At 45.7% G+C, this 20,495-nt stretch overlaps 1 protein-coding gene across 2 annotated transcripts in view; it reads left to right on the forward strand.

Moving 5' to 3' along the window:
* Positions 1–20,495, forward strand: part of LOC135366795 (phosrestin-2-like) — a 257,439-nt gene that overhangs the window by 29,408 nt on the left and 207,536 nt on the right. Inside the window, exon 1 of one of the 2 annotated variants that reach the window (XM_064599711.1) lies at positions 16,872–17,265. The exons of the other annotated variant lie outside the window; for it this stretch is intronic. Coding sequence (XP_064455781.1) covers positions 17,074–17,265 — 192 coding nt within the window. The 5' untranslated portion in view covers positions 16,872–17,073. Of the gene's footprint in view, positions 1–16,871; positions 17,266–20,495 lie in introns of those variants that run through there. 2 annotated transcript variants of the gene reach the window in all.

Here is a 20,495-nt window from a genome sequence, read left to right on the forward strand (position 1 = left end):
ATTTAAGCTGTTGATAGGACAGCCCCGTAGCGATTGAAACCCTATTGCTCGGTACCTACAGTGGGCAATGAATTTGCATCCCTGATGAACTTGGTCTACATACTCGTTTCGCACCAGGTCACCAAATAACAACCCTTACAGGAACAGAGCCTTGCACTGCAGTTACACTTCCATTGCAACTCGCTTTCCTTATTCGGAGATTCCAAAGTAGGTCACTTAAGTGAACTGCGGTGTTTCATGCTGCTTATATTGCGCAACATGCACATGGAACAGCAATCCGAAGTGTTTTGAACAGCACCTCAGGTGTGCTGGCAGATACACGGTCAACCACACTGTGCTGTTAGCGTCAGCGATAGGATAAATAGGATAGGATAAAATGACTGTAAGCAGACTTATGCAAGCATGTACTTCGAGAATTCGCGCTTGCTCGCTCCGTATTTCAATGTCGCCTTGTTATAGACCTCTACCGGAGAAACGACATCATGACGTTGGTACACAGACTGAAACCGAAACAAATCGGAAGAGAGGGGGGGTTCCACGAATGGGCACTTGTTCGCTGCCTCGTATTGAAAGAAAAGTAGGACCGAAGATTGCGTCCCTTTCAGGGACCATCGTAATCCCCTCAAGACCGTGGCTTTCGGGCACGACCTCGTTCGCCTCTAGTTTCGAGCGCAGTTCAACTCTACCAAATTGGTGGCGCTTTCGAACATCACGACATCATATGTTTACAGATAGGAAGAGGTCTATTCTTTGATTTCCACAACACATTTCACACACAACATATCACAACACCAATTTCACACGCAACGTGCACAACACATTTCGTTTTCACGACACCTTAGGTGCGTAATCTGACTATACCAATTGTTAACATATCAGTTGTTTCTCGAAAGCATGGCCATGTCAGAACTTTGTCCCCTCGCGTATAGTCGTATTTGTTCTGTCGGCGAGAGTATTGAAGCTCTACGAGCAATCGGTCTTTCTTATCCTCACATGAAAGGATTACTTGCAACGGGGGCTTATACCCTTGGGTGCCACCACAGCACAGCCTTATGTTCTCCTGTTGTCCTTCGCGCCTGACAGCGTTACAAAAAGTGCCCAAAGAGGAACCGGTGGCAATGATTGATGAGGCGTGGGATTTCGATTAAGCCTCCCGTGCGTTTTCTTTCGTGTCGTGCGCGCTGCATTCTTTCCGTTATACATATAATGTGTACGTATAAAACTGTAAATGTTGTCGATCTCTGTGGTAGTTCTTTGTGATGTGCGGTGCTAATACGCCATTGAGGGCTTGTGATTGGGTCGCTTCCAAGTAACCAGAAATAGACCTTATTTCCTCGGACCGTTGTTGTGCTGCAGATGTCCCGGATGTCTAATCTTCTCCAGCAGTGTCATGTAACCATAATGCGTGAAATTCGCAAACAAGACAGCATCTAAGAGTGATGCTCTATAGTGCTTAGACGATAAATGAAAATAGGAACATGAACTAAAACGTGTATTCAAGGCAAAGCGAGGGCACATGTTGAAAAGGTACCAGGATAATAGACCTCTACCCGTCTACACATCTGCTCCGACACGTCGCCTTAGCCGTCAAAGAATCATAAAGACACCTGCCCCATTGAACCATTGAACATATCAGCGTGTAGTTAATGAACGGTTCAGTACTCGTCCTATTCCATTCTGTTCTAGGCTCATATATTCATCACAAGCATTCATTAGTTTAAAGCGTGTTTCAAGTGATGCTAATAGCTTGCGCCTGCAGAGAATGCTCTTTGCAAGAAGCGAGCTTGTGAGAAGTTGTTTGCAGAAGGTACGTTACAGCCAGTCTGCTTCCTGTACTGTGCGTGTTCTAATGTTAATCTTTACGCTGTAGCGGCACAGGTCAAATTAGCCGACCTCTATACGATGGTACGTTTCCTCGAACACACTTAAAACAGATCATCATCGCATAGCACGCTCTCAGTCAACCATTACCCCTGAATGACCACCTGAAAGAGTGTTTCAAACGAAATACGTCCTCCTGAAACGGTGGTCTCTGTAGAATATTCCCCCTGAAATGGTGCTTCTTTGTAAAATATGCCGCTTGAAATGGTGCTTTTAATATAATTTTGCCATTTGAAAATGGCGTTTTCGATAGAGTACACCATTTCGAAGGGATTCTTTTTTTTTTTTTTTACAAAACACCCTTCTGTATGGTGTGAAACTTACACAACAAAGCCGTGTCCCATAGGACAAAACAAAAAATCACTGAGCGTTTGACTTGTGTCAAAGTTTGTGCACGCCCCAAATGTCGAGTGCTAATGAGCAATCAGCCCAGTAATGAAATGTGTTGGATCCTGACTCATGACGTCATCGTCTCTTTGGTTCCGCCGCGTGGTGATTAAATTCCAGCTTGAGTGACGCAAATTGGGCTACTTCGGAAGCAGGGAACATTCCACCGTGCCCGACGCTGCTCCGAATGGCCCACTCCTCCGCTTTAATTAGCCGTGACTACGTGTGAGTTCCAATACGTTGGGGTACTTGGGGGGAGGGGGAGTGCGACTCGCCCGACCGCATCTGATTAACGCCCCTTTTCACCGTAGCAAGCGAAGGCTAATAATACTTATTATCGTGCAGGGTAAAAGTCGACGTCTTTCGTGTGAGTTCTCATGGACAGTTCCTATACCACGTCAGAGAATACCTGAACTCAACCTCATATTCTCACAGGATTCGGGCCAGTATCTGCTACTCCTTGTACTTCATGCGTCCCATTTGTTATAATCGAAAAGTTAAGTACATATACCAAGATGACATCAAATATTACAAAACTAACTTCGTACATCTCGTTGAATAGCATCACACCACATCACGTCATATCACGTCATATCACGTCATATCACGTCACATCACGTCACATCACACCACATCACATCACAGCATCTTGTCACTCGGTATTACATTTCGGCGGTCGAAGTCGTAGCGACACATTTTGAGACGGCCGTTTGGTGACTCTCGCGTCGAAAGTATTCGAACCGTTCGGGTAAACGTGGCATTGCGTATAGCGTCATATCATAGCGTACGCAGAACGATAGCGTGCGATCCACTAAAACTCTATGTCATGTTGATGAGTTATGCTTTCGTTAAATCAGGCTCTTCACCTTGACAATAGTAGACTCTAAGGGGGGGGGGGGGGAGAAAAGCAGTAATTTCAGCCCTTTTGGGCGGGAGTATATGCGTTGCCACAATCATTAGTCCCTTTCATGACTAAATATGCGGAAGTGTATGCGAACCTTCATTAAAACGTCCATTTGGGCCTGTTGGTAAGGTACTTTCATTGCACTAAAAGCGCTAAAAGCAAAAAAGAAAAAAAAAGAGAACAAGAAAGAAAGAAAAGAAAAAGAAAAAATCGTCTTGCTTTTAGCGCATTTAGTGAAATGGAAGTATGCGAACCTTAAGGACTATTTGCAGTGTTGTGGAGTAAAGTTTTAGGGTCAGGGGGACTACAATGGAAAATATAATTACAACCAACACTCTAAAAACAGAACTTCACTGCAGAGCACGCTGTGCGCCAACCATGCATCACCACGAATGAACAACAACAACAACAACAACTTTATCTTTAAGATGATGAATGGGGAGTTTCGTCGCCAGGGGCGATACTCTACCCCATTGCTGGTGGTGATGTTGTGCGGAATGAAATTAATGAGCGCTTCACAAGTCACTGAAGTCCTATGCTGTCCAAAAATGTCAAAAGAGCTTTGAGGGCACAGCGTTAGTGGGCTGGATGTGGCCAGGGGAATTTTGAGAGAAGGGGGGGGGGGGGACGAGAGTCCAGCTGATTAAGAGACCCGGAGAGTGCAGTTCGGGAAGGTTGGTAGTGTGGGCAAATGAGAGATTGCTTCTGATTCAAAGAGAGAGAGGGGGCGTACGCCTTTTTGTGTCAATTATTTGTATATCCAAATTGACACGCACAAAAAATACAACCCCCATCATTCCTATAACTCGCGATAATGGTTGACGCGGAGCGTGCTATGTGGTGAAGTTCTGTTTTTAGAGTGTAGCCCAAGCAGCACAACATCTTGGCCTAATATTGGACAAATATTGACAATACTGGTCCAATACTGGCCAATATAGGTCAAATCTTGGTCCAATATTGGGCCGAAATTGCCAGTATTGGTCCAATATTGGGCTGACATTGCCAATATTGATCCAATATTGGACCGACATTGACAATATTGGTTCAATATTGGGCAGACATTGCCAATATTGATTCAATATTGGGCCAAGCTGTTGTGCTGCTTGGGTAGGGGACTGGAAGCTGAAATTGTTCCCCACTTTGCTCCTCGGTTTCAGAGCGTGCTCGATTGCACACCGCACTTCCTTCTGACGTGGCCTGCGGTGTCCCAGCGAGATCCTGCAAGCACTATTTTATACTTTCAGCGCCTTTCTTTCCCCAAAGTGTGCTGCGAATCATACACATTATCCCCATCAGTGCCCCCTCACCGAGATCGTGAGACCAGAAACCGATCATTGCCACTTCCCCGAACGAAGTGGTCGATTGCTCTCCTCTGCGCTGCTTTCAGCCTGCACATCTTTTCTCGTCCAAGACACAATGAGGTGGGCAAGAAGAAGAAAAAAAGGAGGGGGGGGGGGGGGGCTGGGAAGGCTGCGCGCCGTCGCACACGAGAACATTGCAGCTCCGTATTGATGAAGTACGCCTTTCCTCATTTCCTTCTTCACACAGCCTGAAGAAGCAATATAAAAAAAAAAGATACGGTGCTTTCGTTCATTTCCGTTATCCATTGTTCGAATTTTCTGATCACGCAGAGCGATTTATCGTCGTCGAAACCTATTCAGAATTTATAACAACGTCAAAGAAGTAGTTATTGAAAGCTAACGTAGAAAGAAGTTGAGGTATTTTCGTCTCGTGTATGTGAGGTGCTAATACTAGTTGAGAACGTTATTTTGAGGTCTCAAAGGCGCACTAATGTGCAAAAAAGCTTGCCTTACGGAATGAGGGTGGCGTTATATTGACATCAACAAGAAAGAAACGTTGATTAATCCGTTGCGTCGTTCGTGTGCTCGACAGGAAAAAAAAAAGAAAGAAAGAAAGAAAGAAAGTCGCGATTTAGCGGTAATGCGAGAGAAATGCATTAGCATGAAACGCCTTTTCGGGTCCATACTTGACTTCCGGGTATCCACTTCTGGTCCAGCTCGACTTCCGGTATAACCTGACTTCCGGTTGTCGTCTATACTTGACTTCCGGTTCGGCACTTTCAATTACTATATGTAAGTACATTTAATGAACATTTAATTAGCCTCAGTTTAATTACCGGAGGAAAACCGCAGGTCACATAATGTAATCTTGAATTTCATTTAATTCCCTTTAATTACGTTTACTTGCTTTAATTACTCTCACTTCCTCTTTAATTGACGTTAATTACCTTTATTTACATTTAATTACCTCAGATAACCTGCGGTTACCTTCGGTAATCTTTAGTTTCATGTAATCTTTTTCTTAAATGCATATATCTTACATGCATTTTTCTTTAAACTCAACTTTCTTGCCTTTCTTCTTGCGTTTCTTACATTCTGCCGGCACATCTTAGGCATTCTTGTGCGAAATCCGGCAGCCCCTTTTCGTAGGAGAACCATTCACCTTACCACAAAGAGTTATTAACTTAATTGGCGCTGAGAGGACCACAAGTACGCTATGTCTCTCTCCCACTTTTTTCAAGTTGTGTGACATAGTGTGTACATACGGTATGGACAGAGGTCGACCTGGTAACCTATCGTGCTTCTTCTTGGCCACACCTTTTACCTTAGCCAAGAGTGTTTCAGAAATATCATACAACATTCCTACTGGGTAGCCCCCTTCGCATAGCTTCATCACTTGTGCTGCAAAACTGTCATCTACATGGTGTTCGCATGACCTGTCCAAAGCAGCCCCAAGGGACGCTGAGGCGATGGCCCTTTTTACAACTTTTGAGTGGCACGAGTCGAAGGGCAGAACTGCCTTGTTAGACCTGGGACAGTATGTCCAGCATACATGATAGGGAGATATCGTTAAGCGTAGGTGAAGGAACTGTAGGCAGGCTGCACTAGGCATTTCAAATGTGAACCTCATGCCCCTTGAATGAAACCCAAAGACATCTAAGAAATCATTCTCAGAGATTTGCGGTGAACAACAATCATTCTGCAAGTACAAAAAAACATAAAAACATCAACATACCTAAAAATGCGGTATCTGCGCCTGCTCTCAAGTGCACCACCTCAAGTGCACCTGCCTCAAGTGCGGTATCTGCACCTGATGGAGCACCACTCCATCACGACACCTGGCTCTTCACTGCAAGACCTGTGGGTGCCCTCCGCTATTCAGTGATACCACAATAGAGGGTGGCTTCAAAGGGGGCGTTGCTCGGGAAGTTCTGGAGACCTTCTTAATCACAACGTCAGAGGAAGATCACTGTGTTAGCACACCGTCTTTGTCACTCTTATCAGTCGAAATGCCGGCGAAAATGCCGGCGAATGCGAAGCGAAAAAGCCGGAATCTTGGGACGTGCCCGGATCACAACCATCATGTGTTGAGCAGCTAGTTTTCTGTCTTCGTATTGCGACAAGGTTTTGTTGTCACATTCCTTGTGTCTTGTTTTGTATTTAAACGGGTGTTGCAAATAAACTTCTGTTAGTTGAGAGTCAGCAGTTCGTTTGTGCACTTCCTCGTCCGTGTCCCTGGCTGCGTTCCGTCTGTTACCAACTACCCCGCATTTCAACGCTCGTTAAGTGCACAACCATTGAATCCCGTTCCTTTTATGTTGGAGTCAAGGTAACACCATCTTTAGTTCCCTAGGGAGACATTTTTGCACCTTGGTACCCGTTGAAAAACTTGTCAAACCATGTTCAAACGCTCTTGCTTGTATAGTGTTGCGCATTTTAGTATCCAGGCAGCACGCAAGTTTGGTCCACTATTGGCACTACCCCGGTTTCATTGGGCCTATCGAGGCCCAATCGAGCCAATGAAGGCCAATAAATGGCAGTTTATTGGCTATATTGATGGTATCTTGGCTCAACCGCAAGTATCCAAAGCTGAACCAATGAAGTGATGATGGAAACCATGGATGCCTGAACCATGATGATGGAAATTGATGTTTTGAGGCTGTTAAGAAATGACAGAATACCATTGAGGTTTGAAGCTATGTCATTCATATAACTGCGCTCTGGAATTGCTGGATGGCGCTTCATTGGCGTTACATTGGTCTGCCATACAACCAAAGCGCCAATGTAGCCAGCTTTCAACCATTGCACCTTCATTTGCACTTGATTGGTAATCCTGGGTGGAGCATGTCTCTCCTTTAAAGTACGTTCCCAAAATGCGTTATGGACTGTTGTTATTTTGTTGGTAGCGGACAGCGTAGTTCAGTAACGCAATGTTCATATGTTTCAGGGTGACTAATTAATTAATACCAGTGCCCCGTGATGACAGAAAAATTTGATTTAATCTATTACACATCACGTGGTGTTGTCACCAGTTGAGTGATTTTACGCGGTATTGATTTTACGCGCATCTAGAGTGATTTTACGCGGTATTGATTTTACGCGCATCTAGAGTGATTTTACGCGGTATACTTGAATTTACACACCCAAAGATTAGAGGGCGATTATACGAGCGGCTGCTCCATATAGTGGAATTGTTCAACATATTCAACACAATCTAGAGAATATTTTCTGCATCGTTGAAGAAAAATAATCAACTGCGTTTAACCCGCTGTGTAATGAAGGCTCTAGCGCCAAAAAATACGCAACAGATTTATGCGGAAACGCTTATCCGTCTGTCTATCCGTCCGTCCGCTACGTCGTTCGCGATTTAAGCGCGAAGGAAACCGGAAGCGCTTTCCCTCTTCTATCTTTTACAAGAGGCGCAACAATGCGGGGCGGTCTCCCATTGTTCTCCGCAAACGATTTCCCGGAATCATCGGACACCCTATCTGCAGACCTCTCGGGTTCCTCCCAACGACACTCCTCCTCCTCCTCCTCCTCACCGCCATGTTGCGCCTCTTGAGAAGCACAGAAGAGGTAGTCCGTAAACACAGCGGATGAAGCCCGTTCCTTTTGTATTGCTCTCAAGGTAACGGCATCTCGCATCAGAACTTTTTTTTTTTTTGCAATTTACTGGCCCCTTAAAGTGACTTTTTGTCCGTCTTTTGACTGTCAGTTTGTCTCCAGAGTCTTTCTTTCTACACTTGCTTTTCATATCCCTTTTGCTTCATTACCTTTCATTTCACGTAGCTAAGGAAATGGAATAATATATTGCTTCTCTCCAACCTGCGATTTGATACAAAACAGAAGGAAAAGAATGTGAGCCGCTTCGGATACGGCGCAGTGATGTATTACGTGATTACCGTGATTCGCCTGGATCTCTTCGCTATATGAGAGCCAACATATACTGCATCAAATTTTAAAATCCGCTTAGGAGCATAAAACTCCGCCTATCGAAACGACGTACATCTCATTCCTTACGGTTCGTCGAATGTAATAAAGGAATATCAACGTTCCAATGGGTTTTCGGGAGCTCGAGAGCTCGACGGCGTTTTCAGTTTTCTATTATCTTAGCCCTTTCAGTCTGCAGACGTCCCGCGCGTTGAATTCCACATTGGAAGAAATAAATTGAATGGTAGCTAAGAATAGTCGTTAAGCCTGTCGTCTACCTAAAGAATCCGTCCTTCAACGAAATGCCATCGAAGAATTTGGTCGCGGGATATCAAGTACGTTGCGTTTCACGTGTAACGTGGAAGATGCTTTTTTTTTTAATTTCCGTGTTAGCGCCGCGAAGCAACTGTGGCTATGAGCGGCGTACAGACGTGGACAGATGGAGAGAGGACAGCAGGAAGGAGTGGGTTGTTAGTACTCGTCCTGGGCAGACTTCAGGGGGAACTGTGCGACATTCGTCTGGAAGGTCTTCGGAAAAAAAGTATTCGGGAAATGAAACTGAATTCAATTGAATTGAAAAACTCATCGAAAACCCCAGACAGCCCAGCCGGTGACAGGATTCGAACCCGTGTCACCTCCGGGTCTCGGCGTGGAAAGCGATCATCCTAACCACTACGCCACGGGAGCTGGTGTGGAAGATGCGAATGTTTCGACTTCTTGAGAAGTAAGCACCGCTACAGTATCACTGGCCTATTGACTATCCGTGAAAGTACTTTTATTGGCGTCTGCCAGCTCAGTCTCTGGCATCGTATTCCGGCACCGGCTGCACTGGCTGGGTGTTCCTTGTCGCAGAGTTCCCACAATGTCGGCACGGTTCCCTGTGAAGTAAGCCCATGAGGTATCCCCGCCACCAAACTGCATGCCATCATATCGGCGTTTAGACTTCTTCGCAATAGAACGTCAACAACGAACGGTCATTTCACTCATTAGTTACAGGAAATGAAAAAAAAAAAATACGTATGAGCGACGTTTACTTCATTACAGACATTTGTTTATCACTGCATATTACTTCTAGTGATCGTCAAAAGCCACGTAGTTTTACTCCACGTTCATTTTCATTTCATGTGTTTGTTGTTGTTAGTGCCGCTTTCCGCTGCCTTCTGCTCTGTTCACCTTTAACCTAGGTCCGTTTTACCTGTGAAGGAGCACATTAGCATTCCAGTAGAAAACAAGATACATTCGTACTCGTCGCAATACACCTCTCCCTGTTTGTAAACAAATGACGTCATAGTGTTCGACAGCGCCACCAATTTGGTAGAGTTGAACTACGCTCGAAGCTAGGGGTGAACAAGGTTGCGCCCGAAGGCCACGGTTTTGACGGGATTACGATGGTGCCTGATGGTCCCTGAAAGGGACGCGACCTTCGGTCCTACTTTTCTCTCAATAGGAGGCAGCGAAGTGCCCATTCGTGGAACCCAGCCCTCCCCTGGCTATTTGTTTCGGTTTCAGTCTGTCTACCAACGTCATGATGATGTTTCTCGGGTAGAGGTCTATCCCACCCGTACGGCATGTTACATAAAGCGTTGCCGTTTAGAACACGTCTTGAGGACTGCAGACGAATGGTGCGTTTGAACTGAAACCACAACACATATGGCAGAAGTAACCTCAACTTTTCTGTCGAATGCGGTGTGTGACACGAATTTTTCTGTAATTTTGTTTCTGCGATTACATTTCCTCTTCGTACATACGGTTCCTGATGCCAGAACACATCACAGGCCGTTTGGCCTGAGTAGCTGGTTTCCGTAGAAAGGATTAGTTTCTTTGTGTGTGTGTGTGTGTTCTTTTCGCTTGTAGAGTTTGAAGAGGAAAGGCTGAACCATTCAGTGTAGCGCAAAAAAAAAAAAAAAAAAGTAAGGAGTTTTAAAGGCTGCTGTCTGCAAGTTTAAAGTAGCCGCCACGTTCCTATGTGCTCCCGCTACAGACTCGTGTCTTCTCTAATGGCATGAATCATTACGTATATGTCCTTCGAACAAACCCATTTGCTAAGTGGCGGGGATCTCTATGGGCTACTTTGGCACTTAGGGTTCACTGACATTTTGTAACTTGTCTCCCACATGCTACCTCTGCAACTTCCATGTAGGCGGTTGAGGAAGAGCAAACAAATAGCAGGACGTCGTTCATGATCCGGTCCAAATTGATTGGCGAGGGATTGAGCCTACTTTGGGAAGCTCTCCTGTCAGTGCGGCACTCAGACTGGAGACATTGTAACTATTACGTACTACGATAAATGGACAAATATGGATTAGTTATGGTGCGCAAGTGGTTCGCCATTTTTTTTTCGCCATATCCCTACATCAGCAGTTATCGAAGATGATAGAGGTTGGTGACCCTTTTAGCATGAAGAGCTTTCCTCTATGGGCACGGTAACGCATTTACGAACGCGAGGTTTCCCGTTTTATTAGCTCTCGCTGCTTTAATAATATGTCACGTAGCATACTTTTCAGCAATACATGATGTCACGTGGCTAAGCGTCTGGAGCAATCCAGTGGACGATAGGAAGTTCATGAACAGGTGAAGAACCCGACGATGGAGCACAGGATCTTCACAGGGGCCAATGGGTGCAGCTAAGTTGAGCGGCATCTTGCTGATACGCTAAGCGATCCTGCCTTAGCGTCTTGGGAAAACCCAGGAAGCAGTCAGTGCGTGTGTGCTCCTCACAGATAGGCAGACTCACCTTACATGTACAGGGTTATTCTAGCAAACGTTACACATTTGAATCGCATTGTAAAAATAGAAGACTAGGTTTGGCCCATCCCAAAGTTTGAGGACTGATAGCCTGGGGTTTATTATTATGGGGATTATCTGGGGTTTCTTTCTATTTTTTTTGTAAGCGCTGTGGTCATGTAGAAAGAAAATTAAAAATAAAGCAAAATCTCGCCCCATGCATTTTCAATGGCCTATCCCACACAAATATCGCCAGTTTTTCTTGTGTCTGCTTCACATCCACATCAGTTCGCACAGGTAGCACTGCCTACAACGATGTGATACGCCGATTCTGAGGTTATGCAGCATTCCATTCTGGTCACTCAGCGACCCCTGGTGGCTCGCTGAGCGAGCCGCAAACACGGTGAAACACGTGTCCTCTGGTGCTGTCGCATCGTTCCATGAGTATCTGTATACATATGTATACGATATATGCAATTCCTTAAAGCTTCTGAGTCCCCTCGTTACATTTTGCATATTTATTTTCGTGTCCATCCGTATCCATCTACCTGCACTGCAACAACAACACTGCACTGCATACAATACACACCCACACATACACACCCACACATACACACCCACACATACACATACACACATACGCACATACACACATACACACATACACGCATACGCACATACACACATACACACATACACACACACGCACATACACACACACGCACATACACACACGCACATACACACATACACATACACATACACACATACACATACACATACACACATACACATACACATACACACATACACATACACATACACACATACACATACACACACATACAAACACACACACACATACACATACACACACATACAAACACACACACACATACACACACACACATACACGCAATCTTAATCATTTGCGGTGCTGTTCCCGGGAAGATTTTTCTAAAATCTTCGTGGCGCCTCTCATACAGTCAACAATACCCTTACAGTTAGCAATAAAACAATGCCCTAATACAGTTGGCAATACAACACCCAACAGTGGTGGTTGCCTTTCGACGAAGCGTTGCCTGCTCTTCGTTTTCAGGACGAGAGCAGTACTATTTTTGAGATGTGACGTGGGCAGGTATTGCGCTTGTCCCATCCTACAGTTTGCAATACAAACACTAATTTGAGATGAAGGCTAAATAGGTGGAATCCTACAGTTTACAATACAAACATACAAACAAGCAGCGATTGTTTTTTCATCTGTGACACCTAAGTAAACGTTGCGACTAAAACTTTTCAGAAGAGGTTGGCTAAGGAGACTACCTCCAGGGATAAAAGACTTCCATAGGTAGTTCTCCTGCTTGATGACAATACACACACGTTGTCTGGAGGGTCTGCCGATGATATCGTCGAGGAGACTACATTTCATTTCATTTCATTTTATTTGTTAATCCCAAGGGCCCAGAGGGCATTACATGGGAGAGTGGGAGAGGTGGCAACGGAAAAAGCATGACATGCTTATTTACTCTGACATACTTGGAAAACATTTTTTTGGCATACTGCAGTGCATAGCAGCTTCAAGCCCTCAGCTCAAACCCTGCAATCACTTTACTCCACTCATCCTTACGTTATAAAGAGCGCAACAAAACTTGTCTTACATTCTGGCAACGCTTACCAAGTTCTCTTACTTGATGACTATACACATCAAGTTCTCTCCACCATTCATGTCAGTGAACGCGTGGAGAAGGGAAACATATGGCCACACAGGCAAACGAGCTTTGCCGCACCCAGGACGAGCTTGTATTCATACGCCGTAAATCCTGCTGTCCCGCGAGCGGAAAACATGGCAGTATTACTGCCGCACAACTAATTAGGGCACGCGCTGTGATGATAATCTGTATGGAAGCTGCGTAGACGCACTGGTAGTAGAACGATCTCAACGGGCGCGCCTGGGATGCTTATTTTCGGGGATGAATGTTCCACATGACTCACTGTCTGGATATTATGCGGGCTGCAAAATTGTTTCCATCCCTAGAAAACTGTAGTGGATTAAGGCGTCGAAATGGCGCGTAGCGGTATGTAACGCTGTGATTTTCACCAGAGAAATATTTGCGGAGTTTATTAACAACGTGTTGTGTTGTGCCGCTGCTGCGTCTGAGGAAGGTTGTCTATTGCATTTATTAGATTGTTTGATTTTTACCTGGTCGGGCACTCTTCGAATGGCGCGGCTCCTGAGCGTTTTTTAGCAAATCAAACTGATGATGATAATGATCGTAGTAGGAAAATCCCACTAACTGAGTGTTTGCAAGCGCTTGGCAACTTTCTTCCTGATCTTGTCGTGACAAGCTCAGAGTTTCAGAATATCTGGCGTGATGATAGGGGACCTAATAATGAAGCGCTATTATGCACGCAGCAGCCTCTCCCCGAGTGCGGCTCATATAGAATGGAGTAGAAATGGGACGAATCCAAATTTTTTTCGTATCCGAATTCAAGGAAGGTTATACGAATCCACAAATCTTATGAATCTCGAATCTTTCGAATCTTTTCTCTAAAGATAGATTGAAAAGCCAGAAGAAGAAAAAAAAAACACTTCTAGTGAAAAGTGCTTTGAAGCAGAATATGATTCCTTCGTTTAATGAAAAATGAATTAAATAATGCTTCAGTTTCAGGAGAAAATTATACCCATATAGTTCTTAAACGTAGTTTATATCACCTGTTTTCATCGACTACAAGAAATGCATAAATTCTCGAGTCTGAACTATTTCCATACGACTAAGCAACATTCAAAAGCAAAAACCAGGTTACTTTTCAACTTGTAATGTAACAGTTCCTGCCTGAACTCTATCAGTCCAGAGCAATGTAAACAAGCAATCAAGAAAACACGTGTCAGCCAATGAGGCTTTCGGCGGACTCCGGAGGCGCCAATTTGAAAAAGTAACAAACAAACGTGATTGGTGGATTCGAAAGATTCGATTCGATTCGTTTTGGGCACTAGGATTCGGATTCGCGAATCTCGAATCCCTGCCTAGGATTCGATAATTCGAGGATTTGTGGATTCGCGGATTCGGTTGGTACATCCCTAGAATGGAGTTTTCATAACGCAGAGCGGGGTGCTTGTGTTCCTCGCCTGCAGCGCCGCTGCGGCTAACGACGAAGAATTAGAAACTAAATAAGTGAAATTGTGTTTCGTACATACATTTTGCGTCGTTGGTAATAAAAGTAATCGGTGTCGTAACACGAAATTGTTTTTGGTATTTTCTTTCTTTTTTTTTTAATTCTCGATGGTTCCACCAATTTGCAGACGACGCGCTAGTATATAGTACCTCGTGCAAAGTAGCAATACCGCTGTGACGGCGGAGGGGAAGTGTTCTCTGGTTCGCTATGGAAAATTCGACTGCTGCTAGAAGGACGTGACGCTATTTGCGGGCGTTTCACATTGGTATCCTTCTCATTGACGCTGACACATTTCGTCACTTAGACGCGTGAACCTCTTGACGCGTGTCGGCAGATACAAAAAGCTGGGAAAGTGCGCGTCGCGCGCGTGGAGATTGAACGCCTTCTCTGCACGCGCCAGATGTGCCTGTCCCATATCCTTATACGAGTTTGTGGAGTCATCGAACGTTCCACGATGATTGAAAAAAATAATTTTTCTCTTTCTCGCACTGCTCCTTTAATGACGGCAACGTCAGTTCCTACATTTATCATGGTACTTGCATTTGTGTCTTGTTTCAAAACAGTTTGAAGTCATCTTTCAAAGCCAGCGTCGATGAATCGATAAAAACAGTTAGCGCTATATAGAATACCATCTCCCGTCGGAAACGCCCTGCAGAAAGCACTCGCACCGAAGTCATTGCAGCAACTGCTCGCGAAGTTCGGATTCCCACAGTGAAAATCCCCCTATTCTCTTTGTCGAAAAGTTTAAACAAAGCGAACGCGTTTTAGTTGGGCCATTCAAACAAAGTCGAGCATGGCGCATTAAATGGTATAAAAGGCAGTTTGATGTCGCTCAAAGCTTCACTGTAGGCGCTGTCGCAATGTAGCGCAATTCAACTGCGACGTTACGCTTATCGACTAATCCTTTCTATACAGACATTTTATTCGTCGATGCTTTTCTTCGCACCATATCTATGTACATAGCGCACAGACGGAATCGCAGGCAGATTATACGTTGCGAGAAAGTCCGTGCCGCAAAGCCGACGCTCTTAGCACGGTCCATTTTACTGCAATCCGCTTTTGCCGTCGCCGAGTAGGATATTGGGCATTAGCTGCGGCATTTCAAGTACATTTCCGTCTTGCCGTCACGCGTACGCGTAGAGTTCTGATATTTCTTGGGAAGTTTCAGATGAAGGATATGCAACAACAACAACAACAGGAACTTTATTTTGAGATGATGAATTGGCTGATGGCGATGTGGGGAATGAAATAATGAGCCCCTCCACATTAAGGATCGAAGTCCGACGGTGTCCAGAAAGGTCAAAAGGGCTTTGAGGGCAGACCGTTCGTGGGCTGGATTCGGCCAGGGACCAAGCAATTTTTGGTAGAGAGAAGGGGCGAGACTCCAGCTGATTAGGAGACCCGGAGAGTGCGTTGCGGAAAGGTTGGTAGTGTGGGCAATGAAGAAGGATGTGCTGTAGATCTTCTAGAGTACCGGAGTGACGGGATCTGGGTGAGTCAATTTGTCTCAAGCGATAACACCACTGAGGTGTAAAAGCCACATCCAGTCGCATTCGATGAATTAATGCAGCATCTTGACGAGAGGTGTTTCGTGGCATGCGGTAAGCGGGCGTTGGATCAACTCTTCTCAGCGTAGATGGGAGGGAGAATGTCAGTTGTCCATTGGCGGGAAGCCAGGGGTGTCACGAGGCGTCGAAGAATGGAAAGACGGTCTCCTCTCCACATCGCAATACTCGTCTGTCTTCGAGACGATATTCAAGAGACGATAGTAACTTGTGTAAGCTTCAGTGGTGATTTTTCTTTTTTCTTTAACGTTAAATAATGCTCTGGAGAGAGTCCTGAATTCGCCGGGGTACAGCTGTATTGGGCAACAAAGCACCAACTTTACGTCATCAATAATGAAGTATAAAAATCCGCGGATCGCTCTCAGGTGCTGATAAAGCATCTCATACCGTAGAAGTGGCTACACGCCACACTGATGAAAACCACTTTGCCCAGTGAAGAATTTCTATAAGAGTAGCACCCGTTCGGGGCTATTCTCATCCATTATGCCTCCGTTACCCATGCGATGCGAACCTGTATTCTGGGTCGCATCACATTCCAGTTACTCTCCGTCACGTGACATTAACCTTGTCACTTCGCCCTTTTCTTGCTCCTGGTTGCCGAGAGTGGTGAGGAAGCACAATCCCTCCTTCCCGCTTTGTCCGATCCCGACACGCCATTGGACAGCCCCGAGAATTCTCCCGGATGTAACGTCAGCTTTCGAGGGCGATCTATAAAAGCGAGCAGACGGCACCGAAAGTGACTTTTTCGGAGCAGAAGGCGCCAAAAGCTCGGCGTTGCGAGCACACCGGTGTCCAGGATAGCCGAGAAGTAACTGTGAGGTTGTCGGCCGGTGGAGGATGCCAGTACTGCAGTTCTGTCATGTGACGTGCAAATAAACGTACTCAAACGGTGTCGTGTCTGTGCTGTGAGGATTGCCACCAGTTCTGTCTGCGGTGTCCTCTTGCCCTGTTTACTATATACATAAAAAACATCCAAGTTTGTTTTGGAGGCAAAGAGAATAGACTTTCGTATGTTGTCCTTCAGTTAATGGAACACTCAATACACCGCGCACAGCGAAACTTCCGGAAAGACGCCACGTCAATCACCGGATCACCAGGTCACCAATCATCAGGTCACCAGGTCACCAATCATCAGTCACCGGGGATCAATCACCAGATCACGTCAATCACCGTTCTGCACGGAGCAGAGAAGGTGTGATCGTGAGACATGTCGTTGCGCTCAAAGTTTTTCTGTGAGCAAGAAGTGGTGAAGGAAGACATTCACAAGCTGGCACGATTGGCTCAGCTACGGCGTCAGACGTCGCGAGTGACGCGAACCAAAGAGGACGATGTGTCTCCGACACTGGCACGTCTCGTACGAGGTCAGCGGGTTTTCAGGAAGGCGTCGCAGGATGGAAAGGTGCGTAGTCGATGGTCGTCACCTCTTGTCGTTTCGTTCGTGTGTTTTGGGCGGAAAGTTGCTGGGTATACATTATAACAAAGCGAACAATTCAAATTAAAAAAAAATACATTACGGCCTATAAAAACAAAGTACGTACATTCTGAAACGAACAACTGCGTGCGTTTCGTGTGCCTTGACATGGCAGGAGTTGCAGAACTGTAATGGTCTTCGCAGTGTCAAGTGTTTTGTTACAGTCATTGCTCGAAAAGAAGTGCTGTCAAGCTCGTACATAAGGGAAAGTTATTACATCTCGTTGAGCCTGAAAGAAATATGCTTGCCCTGCTCACTATCGCTTTCCCGTGATGGATATAGCAGCTGGCACGAAAGGGTGTAATTCGTTTATTACTGCGACACGGGCTGCGTATCACAAATTTTCCTAGACGTCTGGATTTTTTCTTTTTCTTTTTGTGCTCTCAGCTACGCCATGGGATGGGAACAACCTGTTTTTATAAACGAACTGCTTATACGAACACCTCAACATTTCACTGGATGAATTCAGAAGCATTGAGAGAAAATGTAGTCGTTCGGCAGCAACTGAGTGGAGAGATGTTTGTTTAGGGACGCGCGTTACTATACAGTGGGTGCCGTCCATTGCAGCCATGCGTAGGAGAAAGCGCACGTTTAATTGTCGCTGAACGTCGATGGATTGGTGATCAACTTTGAAACGTGATGCTCATGTTAACATGCTCGTGGAGCAGCATAATGTCAAGACGACAACGAATAGGTGATAATGAATGATGATGAATGTTCACAGCTCACGCAGGACCTATATGAAGACGGATGCTGTTTCGATATAACTAACCTCATCATTGCATCCAAGACGGAAAATCAGAAACGGCATGCCTTGCGTGCAGCTGCAAGCTTTAGATGCGCGAAAACCAGGCAACGTAGCGTAGTGGTAAGGATGACTGCTTCCCACGCCGGGACTGGGAAGTGGCGCGTGTTCGAATCCCCGCACTGATGGTGCCGTCTGGGGTTTTTCCTGGGTTGTTCCGGACAGCTTCCGGACGAATGTCGGCACAGCTTGCCCTGAAGTCGGCCCAGGGCGCATATTAACCCCCCATGTCCCCAACTCTATTCTGTTATCCTCTCTCCATCTGTCCACGTCTCTATGCCGCTCATGGCCACAGTTTCTTCGCGGCGCTATATGACACGGAATTTTAAAAAAAAGTGTGGGAAAGCTAGTAGGGAGTCAACTACTGTATTGTGCTCCATTCACGTATTTTAGTTACGCATCCCTAACATAGATCTGGATCTGTGTCCTTCCGGGTGAACTATGATAAATTTCGTGTTTGCTTACTTTTTTTTTTCTTTTTGTTTGCCTTTCTTTGTCTTTTTTTTTTCTTTCTTTCCTGGGAATAGCAAGGCGCCGTAGCGCAGGCTTTCCCTCCTATTTTTCAATATAATAAACATATCCCCCCCCCCCCCAACATCGTTTTTTTTTCTTCGTGTTCTTTGTCACGTCATAGGACTAGAATTATATGTTTAGGGGTGGGATAAAACGGAGTCACAGCTTCAACGATGCACTGAGGATATCCGCAGGCGCACCATAATTACAGCTTCTTCGGCTGCGTTTTAGCAATCGTATGGAAACAATACCGCAGAAAAAGTACGCCTAAGAAGTGTCAGCATAGTTATGAGCGGCGGTGGTTATCTGCTTCGTACATGGAATGTGCACTCATGAGCATGGCAGTGAGCAGGACAACATGACCATGGTAAATAACATTACTAAAACTGCCACCAATACGGCCATGCCCACGAAGTAACCTCTACACAAAACACCAAAGGTTCGACCACCAAAGCACGACCCTGACATGATTCTTCTGGAGTGTACAACACATTTTCGTTTGCCGTGTTGACAATGACTGCATACTCTGGGACCACAACCCACATCACCATGCCGTATAAGCGAGCTTTCTGTTATTTATTGCGTTCATGGGGTGTATGCTGCCATCATTTACAGAGCTTTTCCTTGAACTCCCCTCCTTCTCGGTAAATGCGTGAATCTCTTTCACCCTACGTTGTTTATGTTGGAGGCTGCTATTAAGAAGTCGTCTGAGTGAGCTGACGTGGAAGGCAGTATATAGCTGACACAGGCTCCGGTTAAAATGAATGCAAGAGGGGTCCATCGCGGCATAGCAACGAGCAGGCGTGGCCCTTCCGACATCGTCGATAAACACGGAACTTTGAAGGACGCAGAGGGAGACTTCTCATGCTAATGCTGAACATTTTTGTCATCCGATTTGTTGTCTGTAAGCACGGCTGCAGAGTTATGCATATTCATAGGACCGCTTGTTCTCGTCTCGTAAACCTGGCATCTAGCAGATCAAGTTCTGGGGTGGCGTCCGGCTCGTTGGTGATAGGTGGTGGGTTCGAATCCTACCACTGGCTGTGCTGTCTGAGGTTTTCCCTGGGTTTTCCGAAGACTTTCCAGACGAATGTCGGCACGGTTCCCCCTGAAGTGGGCCCAGGACGCATACTAACCCCCCCTGTCCCAGACTCCTTTCTTCTGTCCACATCTGTACGCAGCTCATAGCCACAGTTACCTCGCGGCGCTAACACGAAAGCAAAAAAAAAAAAAACGTTCTGGGGTGATAGGCCACAACTGAGGGCCATAGAAGGACACCGCGCACGTAAGCAGCGCGACATTTTGGGCCCATTGTTGGCTGGGCATTGACATTACTGATTAGGTATAAAACTAATATTGGACCAGTATTGCCTATAAACAGCCAATCTTAGCCCAAGACGTTGTGCTGGTTGGGAAGAATCTGCTACAGTTGGAGCCAGAGTATAAACGTGTCTTTACTTTATAGTCTCGAGATGTCTAATCTCTCCCCATGTCATCGTCATCATGTATATATATATATCTCCCAGGTCTTATCTTCTTCTCCTTCCTCATCCCCTGACATCCGTAACTCGGACGCTGAATTTGACTACTCTGACCGTGCCTCAATCTAATTTACACGAAACCCTCTCAAAAATCCAGCCATGAGCTGTGTGGCGTGATCTTAGTGGTGGAGCCCGAATCTCCTTGCGTGACGTAGTCAGACCACTGTGACGCAACGTCAGCGTAGCAAGCAACTTGCGCAGTACTCTACAGGTTACCAGCTCCCGTGGCATAGTGGTTACGATGGTCGCTTTCCACGCCGAGATTGGGAGGTGGCACGGGTTCGAATCCTCTCACCGGC

Source organism: Ornithodoros turicata, chromosome 8, assembly GCF_037126465.1.
Source record: "Ornithodoros turicata isolate Travis chromosome 8, ASM3712646v1, whole genome shotgun sequence".
NCBI classification, from domain to species: Eukaryota; Metazoa; Arthropoda; class Arachnida; order Ixodida; family Argasidae; genus Ornithodoros; species Ornithodoros turicata.